This window comes from Lepidochelys kempii, chromosome 10 (assembly GCF_965140285.1).
Source record: "Lepidochelys kempii isolate rLepKem1 chromosome 10, rLepKem1.hap1, whole genome shotgun sequence".
In the NCBI taxonomy this organism is placed as follows: Eukaryota; Metazoa; Chordata; order Testudines; family Cheloniidae; genus Lepidochelys; species Lepidochelys kempii.
This window is the reverse complement of record NC_136389.1, coordinates 35,208,992-35,222,765: the sequence shown is the minus strand read 5'-3', so window position 1 is coordinate 35,222,765 and position 13,774 is coordinate 35,208,992. Positions and strand designations below refer to the sequence as shown.

The window sequence follows — 13,774 nt, the reverse complement described above, 5'->3', positions numbered from 1 at the left end:
TTTAAAACAACAAAGTAAGCACTTTATTTCCATTAAGCATGTTGTTTTAGTATCACAATGGAATGATGAGGAAACATTAAAAAACCCTCAAGTTTCTAAATCCCTGAAAATAGCAGGGAGGCTTCAAGGCAGTTTAAAACAAAAGGGAGTGACACAAGTGCCGAACCAGTCCCGACATCACAATTCTCCTCCAAGAGCAGGGCAGGGGCGGGAAGGTGGAATGATGCGAAGGTGCGAATGTCTGAAGTAGTCTTTGGCGTTTCTGCCTCATGATTGACACACACAAGATTTGTCAAGACGATTCACTGAAATCTCTGGACGCAACAAAGTGCTACATTAGTAAAACAAGAACCCAGCAAGATGACTTTTCATATGATGGGAATGCCCTACGGTTGGCGTTAAGACGCATTTTTGCGGGCAGTGCTGCTGACTCAGTGGGGAGGCTTCTGGGTTGGGTAAGGAAGCATGGTGGTGCGTGAATCCAAGAACATGTGCCCATGCACAAGACACTGCATCATCCTCGAGTACTGACGAGAGCAGGGAGGAGAGGAAGTGGTGACAAAAGAAGTACAAATCCATTCTTTACAGTGATCAATATGAGTCCAGTGCAGAAACTATAGCTTCACAGTTCCAGGTGGCAAACTGTCATTGCAGAGCCTGTAGTAACGCAGGTCATTCACCAGTCTGTGCACGTTCTGGGTAAAAGATGGCAGGTCCTGGAGAAAGATCAAGCAACACAGTTACAGTGACAATGGAGTAGGGCCTGCAAGTACCTGTTTTACCACAGAGAGCAGTATTTGGCATTGTCCTAGTAAATCAATGAGCAAAGACAAAAGCCCCTATTTATTTCACCTGTAATCCAGTTCTCCCATAGATGCCAGAAGAATACCTTATGGCAGTTCCCCCCACAGCTTGATCCCAGGGCAAATCCTTGATGTAAATATGCTCTTATTGAAATCTCATATTAAGAGAAGCCACTTCTCTGCCTGGAATAGTGCTTCAATCTAATGGCTAGTTATTGAGAATGGGGTTGCCTGCAAGAGAAGCTTGAAAATCCTGGGTTTTATTTACAGGACTGATTTCTTAGTGTGCCTAGGCACGCAGAACATGAGCTGGTATCATCTGGCCAGGGGAGGAGCCATCTGCTAGAACAGCAACCTGGGTGCTTCTTTGCAGTGGAGCCACACAGGGCAATTCCCAAGTTTCCTAGTGTGACAGGACACATGGAAGCAAAAACTCCTATTTTCCAACTGCATTTGGCTATATTAGAAGCCAACAAGGAAATCAAGGCTATTAGCCAGGATGGGCAGGGATGGTGTCCCTAGCCTCTGTTAGCCAGAAGTTGGGAATGAGTGACAGGGGATGGATCACTTGATGTTAACCTGTTCTGTTCATTCCTTCTGGGGCACCTGGTACTGGCCACTGTCAGTAGACAGGATACTGGGCTACATGAACCTTTGATCTGACCCAGTAGGGCCAATCTTATTTCTTCCAGGTTTCCTGCCTCCCTCCATACAAATCCCCTTCTAGATCAGGAGCACCCAAAGGCCATGTGCGCTCCCAGGAGCTTGGAAGTTGGTCTGTAATCATTGCCAGGTATACTTCATAAGTAGGGCTGTCAATTGCAGTTAACTCATGCAATTAACTCAAAAAAACTGATTACGATTTAAAAAATTAATCACGATTAATTGCACTGGTAAACCATAGATTACCAATTGAAATTTATTAAATATTTTGGATGTTTTCTACATTTTCATGTATATTGTATCCTGTGTTGTAATTGAAATCAGTGTATATTTTTATTATAAATATGATAAACAAAAGAAACAGTTTTCAGAGTGGTAGCCATGTGAGTCTGTATCAGCAAAAAGAACGAGGAGTACTTGTGGCACCTTAGAGACTAACAAATTTATTTGAGGATAAGCTTTTGTGGGCTAAAGCCCACTTCATCAGATGCATGCAGTGGAAAATACAGTAGGCAGAGATATATATATATATATATATATTACGTGATAGACCCAGGCAAGTTGGGTACAGCAGAGTAGCAGAAGGCAGATATACTGGCCACTGGATAAGCAGTTTCTGTTCCCTGACTGACCAGAGCAGGGGCTGTTCCAGGCTAGGGTGGGCACATGACTCCAATTAGCCTGCAAAGAGTCAGGTGAGGCTGTTAAGCTAATGTGAACACCAGACTCTAATTAAGGTCCCTCTGATACTATAAAAGGGCTCACTCCAGTCAGGCAGAGGAGAGCAAGTGCAGCTGAAGGGCTCGGTAATGAAGACACCCTCAAGCCACTGGAAAGGGAGCCCTAAGGTAAAGGTGAAGAAGGCATTGAGAGAGAGAAGTGGGGGAGCTGGGGGGAAGTGGCCCAGGGAAATGTAGCAACTCTGGAAGTGAAAAGGTTGGAACTTTTACTTTAGAACTTTTACTTTAAAACTTTAGAGCCTGCAAGTGCACTCAGTCCTACTTCTTGTTCAGCCAATTGCTAAGACAAACAAGTTTGTTTACATTTACAGGAGATAACTGCCCTCTTCTTATTTATGTCACCAGAAAGTGAGAACAGGCATTTTAATGGCACTTTTGTAGCTGGCATTGCAAGGTATTTACATGCGCTAAAGATTCGTATGCCCCTTCATGGTTCAGCCACCATTTCAGAGGACATGCTTCCATGCTGATGATGCTCGTTAAAAAAGCGTTTATTAAATTTGTGACTCAACTCTTTGGGGGAGAACTGTATGTCCCCGGCTCTGTTTTACCTGCATTCTGCCATATATTTCCTGTTACAGAAGTCTCTGACAATGACCTAGCACATGATGTTCATTTTAAGAACACTTTCACTGCAGATCTGACAAAATGCAAAGAAGGTACCAGTGTGAGATTTCTAAAGATAGCTACAGCACTGGACCCAAAGTTTAAGAATCTGAAAGGATGAAGTGTGGAGGAGGCTTTCAGAAGTCTTAAAAGAGCAAAAGATGCGGAAACTACAGAACCCGAACCACCAAAAAAGAAAATCTACCTTCTGTCAGTGATATCTGACTCAGATAATGAAAATGTACATGCATCAGTCCGCACTGCTTTGTACTGTTATCGAGCAGAATCCATCATCAGCATGGATACATGTCCTCTGGAATGGTGGTCAAAGCACGAAGGGACATATGAATCTTTAACACATCTAGCACGTAAGTATCTTGCAACACCGACTACAACAGTGCCATGAAAACGCCTGTTCTTCACTTTCAGATGACATTGTAAACAAGAAGTGGATAGCATTATCTCCTGCTGTAAACAAACTTGTTTGTCTGAGAAATTAGCTGAACAAGAAGTAGGACTGAGTGGACTTGCAGACTAAAATTTTAGATTGTTTTATTTTTGAATGTAGTTTTTTTGTACATAATTCTACATTTGTAAGTTCAACTTTCATAATAAAGAGATTGCACTACAGTATTTGTATTAGGTGAATTGAAAAATACTATTTATTCTGTTTTTTGTGCAAATAATTGTAATCAAAAATATAAAGCGAGCACTGTACACTTTGTATTCTGTGTTGTACTTGAAAACAATATCTTTGAAAATGTAGAAAACACCCACAAATATTTAAATAAATGGTATTCCATTATTGTTTAATCGTGTGATTAATCGAGATTCATTTTTTTAATTGTTTGACAGCCCTATTCATAAGGATGTGCACATTGGGGAGATTAGAGCCCCCCACTTACTCCAGCTCTATCCAAAAGGCCTGCAGGAGATGGATGAGATTGCAGCTACACTATTTTATACATCTTTGCTACAGCTCTTGAGCTGCAGGTAAATTGCTAGGGTAGCTCTTGGTTGGGCAAGGTGACCTTGTTCCAGAACAAGTGTAAGTAAGTCCTGGCCCTGTGAGTAAGTGCCACAGGTGAAGTTTATTCCCCCAATATGTCAATTCATTCACAGCTGGGTAGACAATCAGAGACAAGACAGCAGCTGGATTTGCTAGCAGCCCTAGGAAATTCCAGTTGCAGGCACAGAGGACAATAGGAATGCCACACGTCTTTAGTGACGATTCTGAGAAATCCCTTTTGTTTGGTGGGGAATTCGCAGGGGTCAGGTCTCCAGCTGGTAGTGAATGTGTCATGATATAACTCTGCTGTGATGCATGCTAGTACCTGGCTCAGAGGTAACCCCTCTGCAGCGTTGCTCCCCTTACCCTGTCCATTTTGAAATTCCTTCCCAGTACATTTTTCTGATTGGAGTCCACGCCGTCACAACTGGCTAAGAACTCTGTGAGAAAGGCCGAGTAGAAGCTATCAAAGTCCACTGAGGCCATGTTGTAGATGGCAATGCCAATTTCTTCCTGCAACAGGTCATGCGATTTGTGGACCAGCACCTGAAGCAGCACATTCACAAACTGAAACAGCATAGTTGTCCGGAAGATCTTCTGCAGGGCGAGAGAAGCACACTCAGTCATATCCTCCCAAGCTGCCAAGCCCCCTGGGCAGGGTCAGACTGAGCCAGTACATAGTGCCATGTCAGTGTGCCCACTAAGGGGAGAAGCAGTTCTTAACAGCGAAGGCCAGACCAAGGCAGTAAGCACAGCTGCATCTGACCACCACTTTGCTGGAGGCCTCAATGGTTTCTCTAGGATTTCAGCTTTCACTTAGGAACAGAAGCTGCTAGCTCCTTTTGACCGTGCAGAACACACCCCAGTGTAGCAGTGCTGAGTCTGCAGGGACTGGAACAGTGAGCCAAATTAATCCCTGGTGTAAGGCAGGGGGTGAATTTGGCCCCATTCAGCTCAGTGGTTATGGACTCAGAAGAACAAAGGCAGTTTAAACATCCACTCCTTGAGCAGGAGATCAATAAGTCCCTTTCTCACTCCAGCCCGTATGACTCCCACCCAATGCCAGAGGTTCCAACAAGTCTTGAAGATTAGTTACTGCACCAGCCACAACAGCCTGCTGTGGCATCGCTACTGACACAGGTCAAGGACAGAGTTCCTCTGTGGTAGCTGGTCCTAACCTGGGATCTCTGCTTTCATCTGGTAGCCAGGAGGGCTAAGCCCCAGATTCTACCTCCAGTCCTTCAAGACAATGGCCAATATGCCAGAACTGAAGTGGGGGGAACTCAACACGACAAATCACAATGACTTGATTTTAAAGGTCAAATACCTTGCAGCCTGCCAAGGTGAGGGTCAAATGCTTCACACAGAGATCATTAGCCTTCCTCCACTGATGAGTCCATACTAGGGCTGTCAATCACAGTTAACTCACGTGATTAACTCAAAAAATGAATTGCGATTAATAGCAGTTTTAACCGCACTTAAACAATAGAATTCCAATTGAAATGTATTAAATATTTTGGATGTTTTTCTACATTTCCATATATATTGCATTCTGTGTTGTAATTAAAAATATGCACTTTCATTTCATTACAAATATTTGCACTGCAAAAAAGATAAGATAGTATTTTTCAATTCACCTCATACAAGTACTGTAGTGCAATCTCTGTAGTGAAAGTGCAACTTACAAATGTAGATATTTTTGTTACATAACTGCACTCAAACAAAACAATGTAAAAAACTTCAGAGCCTACAAGTGCACTCAGTCCTACTTCTTGGTCAGCCAATCACTAAGACAAACAAGTTTATTTACATTTACAGGATATAATGTTGCCCGCTTCTTATTTACATCGCCTGACAGTGAGAACAGACGTTCACATGGCACTTTTGTAGCTGGCATTGCAAGGTATTTATGTGCCAGATATGCTAAACATTCATATGCCCCTTCATGCTTCAGCCACCATTCCAGCATTCCATGCTGATGACGCTTGTTAAAAAAATACTGTAATTAAATTTGTGTCTGAACTCCTTGGGGGAGAACTGTATGTCCTTTGCTATTTTACCCGCATTCTGCCATATATTTCATGTTATAGCAGTCTCGAATGATGACCCAGCACATGTTGTTCATTTTAAGAACACTTTCACTGAAGATTTGACAAAATGCAAAGAAGGTGCCAAAGTGAGATTTCTAAAGATAGCTAGAGCACTTGACCCAAGGTTGAAGAATCTGAAGTGCCTTCCAAAATCTGAGAGGGATGAGGTGTGGAGCATGCTTTCAGAAGTCTTAAAAGAGCAACACTCTGATGCAAAAACTACAGAACCCAAACCACCAAAAAAGAAAATCAACCTTCTGCCGGTGGTATCGGACTCAGATAATGAAAGTGAACATACGTTGGTCTGCACTGCTTTGGATTGTTATCGAGTAGAATCTGTCATCAGCATGGACGCATGTTTCCTGGAAAGGTGGCTGAAGCATGAAGGGATATATGACTCTTTAGCACATCTAGCATTTAAATATCTTGTGATGCTGGCTAAAACAGTGCCATGCAAATGACTGTTCTCACTTTCAGGTGACATTGTAAACAACAAGCAGGCAGCATTATCTCCTGCAAATGTAAACAAACTTATTTGTCTGAGCAATTGGCTGAACAAGAAGTAGCACTGAGGGGACTTGCAGGCTCTGAAGTTTTACACTGTTTTATTTTTGAATGCAGATTTTTTTGTACATAATTCTATATATGTAAGTTCAACTTTCATGATAGTGAAATTGTACTACAGTACTTGTATTAGTAAGTGAATTGAAAAATACTATTTCTTTTAACAGTGCAAATACTTATAATAAATAAATATAAAGTGAGCACTGTACACTTTATATTCTGTGTTGTAATTGAAATCAATATATTTCAAAATGTAGAAAACATCCACAATTTTTAAAATAAATGGTATTCTATTGTTGTTTAATTACACGGTTAATCGCAATTAATCGGATTAATTTGTTTAATTGCTTGACAGACCTAGTCCAAACCCCGGCACCCAAAGTCATCCTTTGCCATGCTCAAACCCCTAAGTACAATAGCTTTTGGTCCTTCCATTCATTCCAGTCCAGTCCTTCCTGGCTGTTGGGATAGATTGCAAATTTCCTTCCTCTGCCTCCACAAGGCAGCTCCTATCCTGGACTTGGTCTCTTCTCCTCTCTCCATAACATGGAGCGATTAAGTGATGGTGGGGGCTCACCTATTCTGTGCTCCTTCTGCTCAAGGAAGGGGGAAGATTTGTCCCAGTGAATCCTTTCCTCCCCCCGCATTTTGGGGTGACTCCTTCCATCCTCCTCCCTACTGTCAATGAAGAGCCCATGAGGTTTTTGCTGTGACCAGTGCAGAGGTGGCATCACTTCTGTACCAGACACCAGTGCAACAGACTGAGGGGAATGTTGATTTAATCTGTACTGTGCCCCTCGCAGAACTACCTCTGGAGGAAGATGAGGAGTCAAGGTCTGCTGCACCCCCTGCCCACAGCCTTTACTCCAAAACCTCTCCTGGGGGTGCTGTATACCACCTAGAGCTTGGAGTTGCAGCTTTCCAGTACCATCAAGCAGTAACTTCTAGCAATCCAGGTTCACAAGATACCAGACCATAATACTGTCACACTGCTCAGCTGAGCAGTGGCTCAGGACTTGGTATATAGCAGGTCCCAGCACAGTGCCCTCTAGCTGCTGCACACAGCACACATAGGAGTTGACCAACTGGCACTCACCTTGTGGTATAGCTTCTGCTTGGTATTCAGTGTCTCCAGGTAGAAGAGATTCTGTTTAAATAGGTGTATGTCAGGCTGCAGGAAGGACTGGCCAAATGCCTATGGAAAAAGACAGATCTTAGCAGATGGAATGAGTAACAATATGCTTAAAGACCAGCATGCAGGTTTGCCAGACAGAACTGGAGTATATGACATCAAGTGCTGGCCAAAGGTAGATCTATATATTGGAGTATTTGGTGCCCGACTGGATCTCCTAGCATCAGAGTACATACCACTTGGCAGGGCCCTCTGTCAGCCCAGAGGCTTGTGTTGTCTGAGCTTTTCAGGTTCAACTCCCATTCCCATACTAGACATACTGCCTAATCCTGCTCGCGCTCTCCTGCAGGGAACTGCTACCTAGTGCCCAGGCTGGGAGGGCAAGTGACTGGTCTCCTTTGAAACAGACACCTGGAGAAGTCAGCCCAGACGGCAGAGTTAGCGCTTCAGCCCCTAAAAGCTCAACCACCACTTCTCCCCAACGCAGAATCTGAAGGCTGTTTGAAAGACCTGCCTCTTTTTTAGGACCTCACTCACACCCTTCCAGCTGTTAATCTGAGCCACATCCATTTACACTTGTCTTGGTCAACCCCTCCGGCCCCAGCTGTTTGCCTTCATTGTGAACCTGACCTCACACACACAGCCAACCTAGTGTACGGCAATGTGGGAAGCTGAGCTTTCAGCTTTGGCAGTCCAGAAAGGGAACCATTTCCCTTCCTCACCCTCCAAGTAATGTTCCTGCCAAACAGGACCGATTCTCAGCTTTCATCAGGAAATATTCTCAAGGAGCTCAGGGAGACACCCCTGTATCTAATAATCCAGACACCAAGGATACAGGCAGAGCCCTATCAAGTGCAAAACCCATTCAGAGTAGCGAAGAGCCCATGTCCCAGGGACAAACCCCCTAGGAGTTACAAGAGCCTCTCATGACACTCCTAACTCCAGTCAACTCTCAGAGCAGAGGTGATTGCTTAACAAACCATGCAGATACCAGACCAGAAAAAATGACCGAATTTGAACTGAAGTCTAAGCACATCTGAGACACTCTGAACAATCCTTTGATTGAGACTCTTGAGAGCTCAAGCCAGTGTTCTCTCACTGGAGGAATGGCTGGTGATGAAATTGTCTCCCTTTGGTAGTCAGCTAGAACCCAAGTTTGTTGGCTGTATGGGAGGATCTGATCTAGTCCAAGGGTTCTCCAACTTCATTGCACTGCAACCCCCTTCTGACAATAAAAATTACATCATGAACCCCAGAGGGGGAACTGCAGTCTGAGCCAAAGCCCAAGCCCCGCTACCCTGGGTAGGGAGGTCAAAGCCCAAATCCCAGTGCCTTGGGCAGGGAGGCCAAAGTTGAAGCCCAAGGGCTTCAGCCCCAGACAGGGGGCCTGTAACCTGAGCTCCGCCACCCAGGGCTGAAGCCTTCAGAGTTTGGCTCTGGCCCTGTGCCCCAGCAAGTCTAAACCAGCCCTGGCAACCCCATTAAAATGGAGTAGCGACCGACTTTGGGGTCCTGACACACAGTTTGAGAACCACTGGTCTCGATTATGAGGTGTTTTCATCTGGTCAGCTCTTTGTGGGGGTGGGGAGGGAAGAGGGAGAGTACACATGTTCAGGTTTTGTTTTAAACATTTGGATAAGCCCAGAGGCCAGGACAATAGGCAGATATAACACATTCCTACTGTGAGTAATAAAAGAAAAGGAACTGGAACTGCAGGTAGCTGAAAGACAAGCCACAAGGGGTCTAGGAACAAAATTTGCTGGATTGGACTGGACTAGTATCTTGTTGCAGATAGAGGCCAAGACTTGAGGCTTCAGGAGCATGACAGTCTCACATACTAAGCTGCTTTAATATTGTACAAGGAATGGGATGTAGAAAAGTTCTACCTGATGCCTCCCATAGGGTACCACAGCTTCCATCACGTAACAGGAAACTAGATTACCCTTGATAGCCATGCAACTCAGTGTTAATGGTCAAAAACGACCCAGCATTTTTCAAAATCCAGCTGCAGTCCTGGACTCTGACCTGATACGGCTGGCACTCCGCTGGATAACACAGGCTGTTCTTACCATAGAGAACATTTGCAGAACATTAACTAACAGGAGCCAACTAGTAAAACCAAGTCGCCCGAAATCGCTGGCCAAAAGGCAGCTAATATTCAATTACTGAGTAAAGGCACTTTAGAAAGGTGCAGCTGAAAGGTTCAGTTCAGTTACACTGTCAGAGAAGGGGCAAGAACAAACATGCTCAGGCAGCCCTGCATAGCCTGGGTAGTAACGCAGAGATGTGCCATGAGCCCTAGTAGATCTCAGTGGAAATTAAGGGCTTCTCTGTTTGGAGAGTTAGTGCTTGACAAGCTGGGCTGTAAATCTACAGCCTGTTGTGCACTGGCTGGCCGTGTGGACCTGGTCAACAGCAGCAGGGCACAGCGTACTATGGAACTGTCCATGTGCCGCAGCAGAGTCCACATGGCCAGTTAGCATGCTGCAGGCTACTGCACTGAAGATTTAAACCCCTGCTTGCCATGTACTAATTATCCACATACGTAAGATACCAGAAAGGGGAAGGACGCAGAGAAAGTTCAATACAGAGTTTAACTCTCTGAATGAGAGAGAAATGTCTCCACCTGTAATACTACAGAGAGGACCGCTCCTGTGAGTGCTCATTTGCAGGCAGTTGTGTGGCCAGGCCTCTGATCTGACCTCCCAGTGGATGGCCCTGCCCTCTGGAACTCTCTGCCCTGTGCGGACCTGCCAGATATTGAGAGCTCCCAGGGCATGGCGCAAGGCTCTGTTTACTCTGAAGTAGGCTGAAGGTACAGAGCATTGCATCAGGCAGCCCGACTGGGTGATTGATTGGGATGATGCTTTGAATTTTGCTGCAAGCTGCGTTAAACCCTTTGGAGAGCTAATCCTGCTCTTAAAGTAGTAAGTACCCACAGGCTCGAGCAGTTTTGATAAATGCCAGAGTAAAACCTGAAACAAGGAAGTTTTATACTTTTTAGGACTCTGGCTGCCCAGGCTGGAAAGAATCCTATAGGCTTTACCTGTGGGCTATTATATTTCATTTCCCTTCTCTATTCATAGGACCAGAGCCTATAGAACAGTGGTGGTCAACCTGCCGGCCGCATGCGGCCCATCGGGGTAATCTGATTGCGGGCCATGAGCCATTTTGCGGACGCTGACTGTCTGCATGGACGGCCCCCCCACAGCTCCCAGTGGCTGCAGTTCGCCGTTCCCGGCTAATGGAAGCTGCAGGAAGCGGTGGCCAGCACATCCCTGCAGCCGGCCGCTTCCATTTTCCAGGAACAGCAAACCACGGCCACTGGGAGCTGCGGGAGACTGTGCCTGTGGACAGTCAACTTAAACAAAAGGTCTTGCGTTCCGCAATCAGATTACCCTGATGGGCCGCATGCAGCCCACGGGCCCCAAGTTGCTCACCACTGCTACAGAATATCCAGTAACTGTTCTTTCCTAGATGTGGTGGACCCAGATACAGTGGAACATCTTATAGTAACAAGTCAATGTAAACCCAGAAGAGACACCTTAGTACCATACAAGCTTTCATCACTACCAGATTGCCCTATTGCACTTCAAGAGACGTGTGGCAGTAAAGGGAACAATGATGCTTTAGTTCTGGATGTGGGGTGTGCTGCATCATTGTAGAGCACAAATCCACATCGAGAAAGTGACCCTTTGAGATGCCTATTATCCCTTTATGTTCTAAAGGGTAAGATATTCTGCATCTTGTCTACACAACCATACATCCCACGTGTGAGCTAACATTTCCATAGCTGTACAACAAGAACTCAACACGTTAAATCTAGTTTAAGTCAACCCTGAGAGTTTCTAATTGTCTGGTCACTACAACACAAAACTTCCATCAGGAAATCCTAAGTTCTCAAGTTGTGAGAGTTGTTGAGTTACCTGCATAATGGCACTGAACTGTGCTTCATTCTCCATCTGTTCTTCTGCTATCCCTCTCTGGACACTTGCCAGAACGCTAGACTTGAAGAAATACCGCCAATTGTGATGGAGGACCCGGAAAAGCAGCTCAAATAACTCTGCTTTCACATCAGGAGATGAGCGCTGGGGGAGAAACAGAATCTTAGAACAGACTGCTTTGGTGGAAAGCAGCTACTTCAGTGGATCCCACTACGCAACAGCTCTTCCCCAAAATATGCAGGTGGTCATCCAGAACAGTATTTCAGACCAGAGGTGCTACATTATAGCAAGGACATGGCTGAGATGATGACCAAGAACTTAAAGCTTATTTTCCTCTAGGGTAAGCATGAGACCCAATGCTCATCTGGGCTATGCAAAAAACCCACTGTACATGTAGTGAGTCCTGAAGCCTTGCCTTGAACATATCTGAAAATTTATCTTCACAGCTACCATGCAATGACCTCAGCCCCCATCAGGCTCCAGATTTAACAGTAATTCTGACCCAGCTCACCCCATCTAGTGGCTCAGATTGCAACAGCATGAAGAAAAACAAAATTGATTCTCCAGCTCAGGATTTTAACTGGACACTAACTCCACCTGCTGTATGGGAGTTGTCCTACCTCTGCAATGATGGGGTAGACCTGTTCCATGCACAGCGAGATGATGCTGGGTAAGAAAGGCTTGAACACTTGGCCTGGTTCTTGTACTACCACTTGCAGAATCTTCAGAAACTTCTCAACCACACGACAGCCAGTGCTGCCCTCGTGGAGGATGCTCTCTGCTAACTGCTCTCTAGGACACAAAGAAAGTCATTGACACTGTCAGAAGTCTGAGGGAGATGTTTAGTCAAATTAAAACATTTGAAGGCAACGGCAGCAGACAAACACCATTAATTTAGTTTGAGGTGTTGCTATAGACTGATTGCAGCCAATCTCAGAAGGGAGCTGGCTCTGACGAAGTGACACAAAACCACCCCGGCTTCCATAGATTTAGGATGATTAGGGCACACTCAATATTCTCCTGATCCAGACCTTAAAGAGCAACAAAGAACAAGGTCATGAAGTCAGTTCTGCAATATTTCTTTTGTCTTAGATGAAACCATAAGGTATTACAATAGCTTTGCCATTTCCTTAACATGTCTCACAGCATTCGTGTGCAGGCCCCAGGTTAATGACTGGTGGGCAGTCAATTCCTCCATCCAGCTAGGCCACTATAAACGGCAGCAGCACATATCCTGCAGCTGGAAAGGCTATCCTTTCTTGATCAAGGCACCGATGCGAATTCATGGTCACATGCAAGGTGCAGCAGCCTGGAGAGGTTCTTTCCTTCACAGACGTAGAAGCTCCCAGTCTAGGCCTATGCTGGAGGCAGAGATCAATTCCTGAATGTTGTTTCAGATTCTGAGAAGCAAAACACCCCCTTTTGTTCATACAAGATCTGTTCCCACCTATTTATGAGAGGAGCTTGGGAATGTGATTTGTGTTCACTGGCAGAGGATAGCTTCTTGTGTCATAGCATCGCAGAAGATTAGGGTTGGAAGAGACCTCTAGTCCAACTCTCTGCTCAAAGCAGGACCAACCCTAACTAAATCATCCCAGCCAGGGCTTTGTCAAGCCAGGCCTTATAAACCTTTATGGATGGAGATTCCACCACCTCCTTAGGTAACCCATTCCAGTGCTTCACCACCCTCCTAGTTTATCCTAATATCCAACCTAGACCTCCCACACTGCAACTTGAGACCATAACTCCTTGTTCTGTCATCTGCCACCATGGAGAACAGCCCAGCTCCATCCTCTTTGGAACCGCCCTTCAGGTAGTTGAAGGCTGCTATCAAATCCCCCTTCACTCTTCTCTTCGGCAGACTAAATAACCCCAGTTCCCTCAGCCATTCCTCATAAGTCATGTACCCCAGCTCCCTAATAATTTTCATTGCCCTCTGCTGGACTCTCTCCAATTTGTCCACATCCTTTCTGTAGTGGGGGGCCCAAAACTGGATGCAATACTCCAGATATGGCCTCACCAGTGCTGAATATAGGGGAATAATCACTTCCGTCGATCTTCTGGCAATGCTCCTATTAATGCAGCCCAATAGGCCGTTAACCTTCTTGGCAACAAGGGCATACTGTTGACTCATATCCAGCTTCTTGTCCACTGTAATCCCCAGGTCCTTTTCTGCAGAACTGCCGCTTAGCCAGTCAGTCCCCAACCTGTAGCAGTGCATGT

The 13,774-nt window shown here is 45.2% G+C and overlaps 1 protein-coding gene across 5 annotated transcripts in view; it reads right to left on the bottom strand.

Annotated features, from left to right (window-relative positions):
- Nucleotides 1-13,774, bottom strand: part of XPO6 (exportin 6) — a 113,671-nt gene continuing 99,897 nt past the window's right edge. For 4 of the 5 annotated variants that reach the window (XM_073362839.2, XM_073362838.2, XM_073362837.2 and 1 more), the window contains 5 exons: nucleotides 12,172-12,343; nucleotides 11,534-11,695; nucleotides 7,572-7,670; nucleotides 4,188-4,418; nucleotides 1-716 (listed from right to left, as the gene is read on the bottom strand). In XM_073362839.2, the coding sequence (XP_073218940.1) occupies nucleotides 615-716; nucleotides 4,188-4,418; nucleotides 7,572-7,670; nucleotides 11,534-11,695; nucleotides 12,172-12,343 (766 nt within the window). In that variant the 3' untranslated portion in view covers nucleotides 1-614. The remainder of the gene's footprint in view (nucleotides 717-4,187; nucleotides 4,419-7,571; nucleotides 7,671-11,533; nucleotides 11,696-12,171; nucleotides 12,344-13,774) is intronic. The other variant, XM_073362840.2, reaches the window with a different exon arrangement.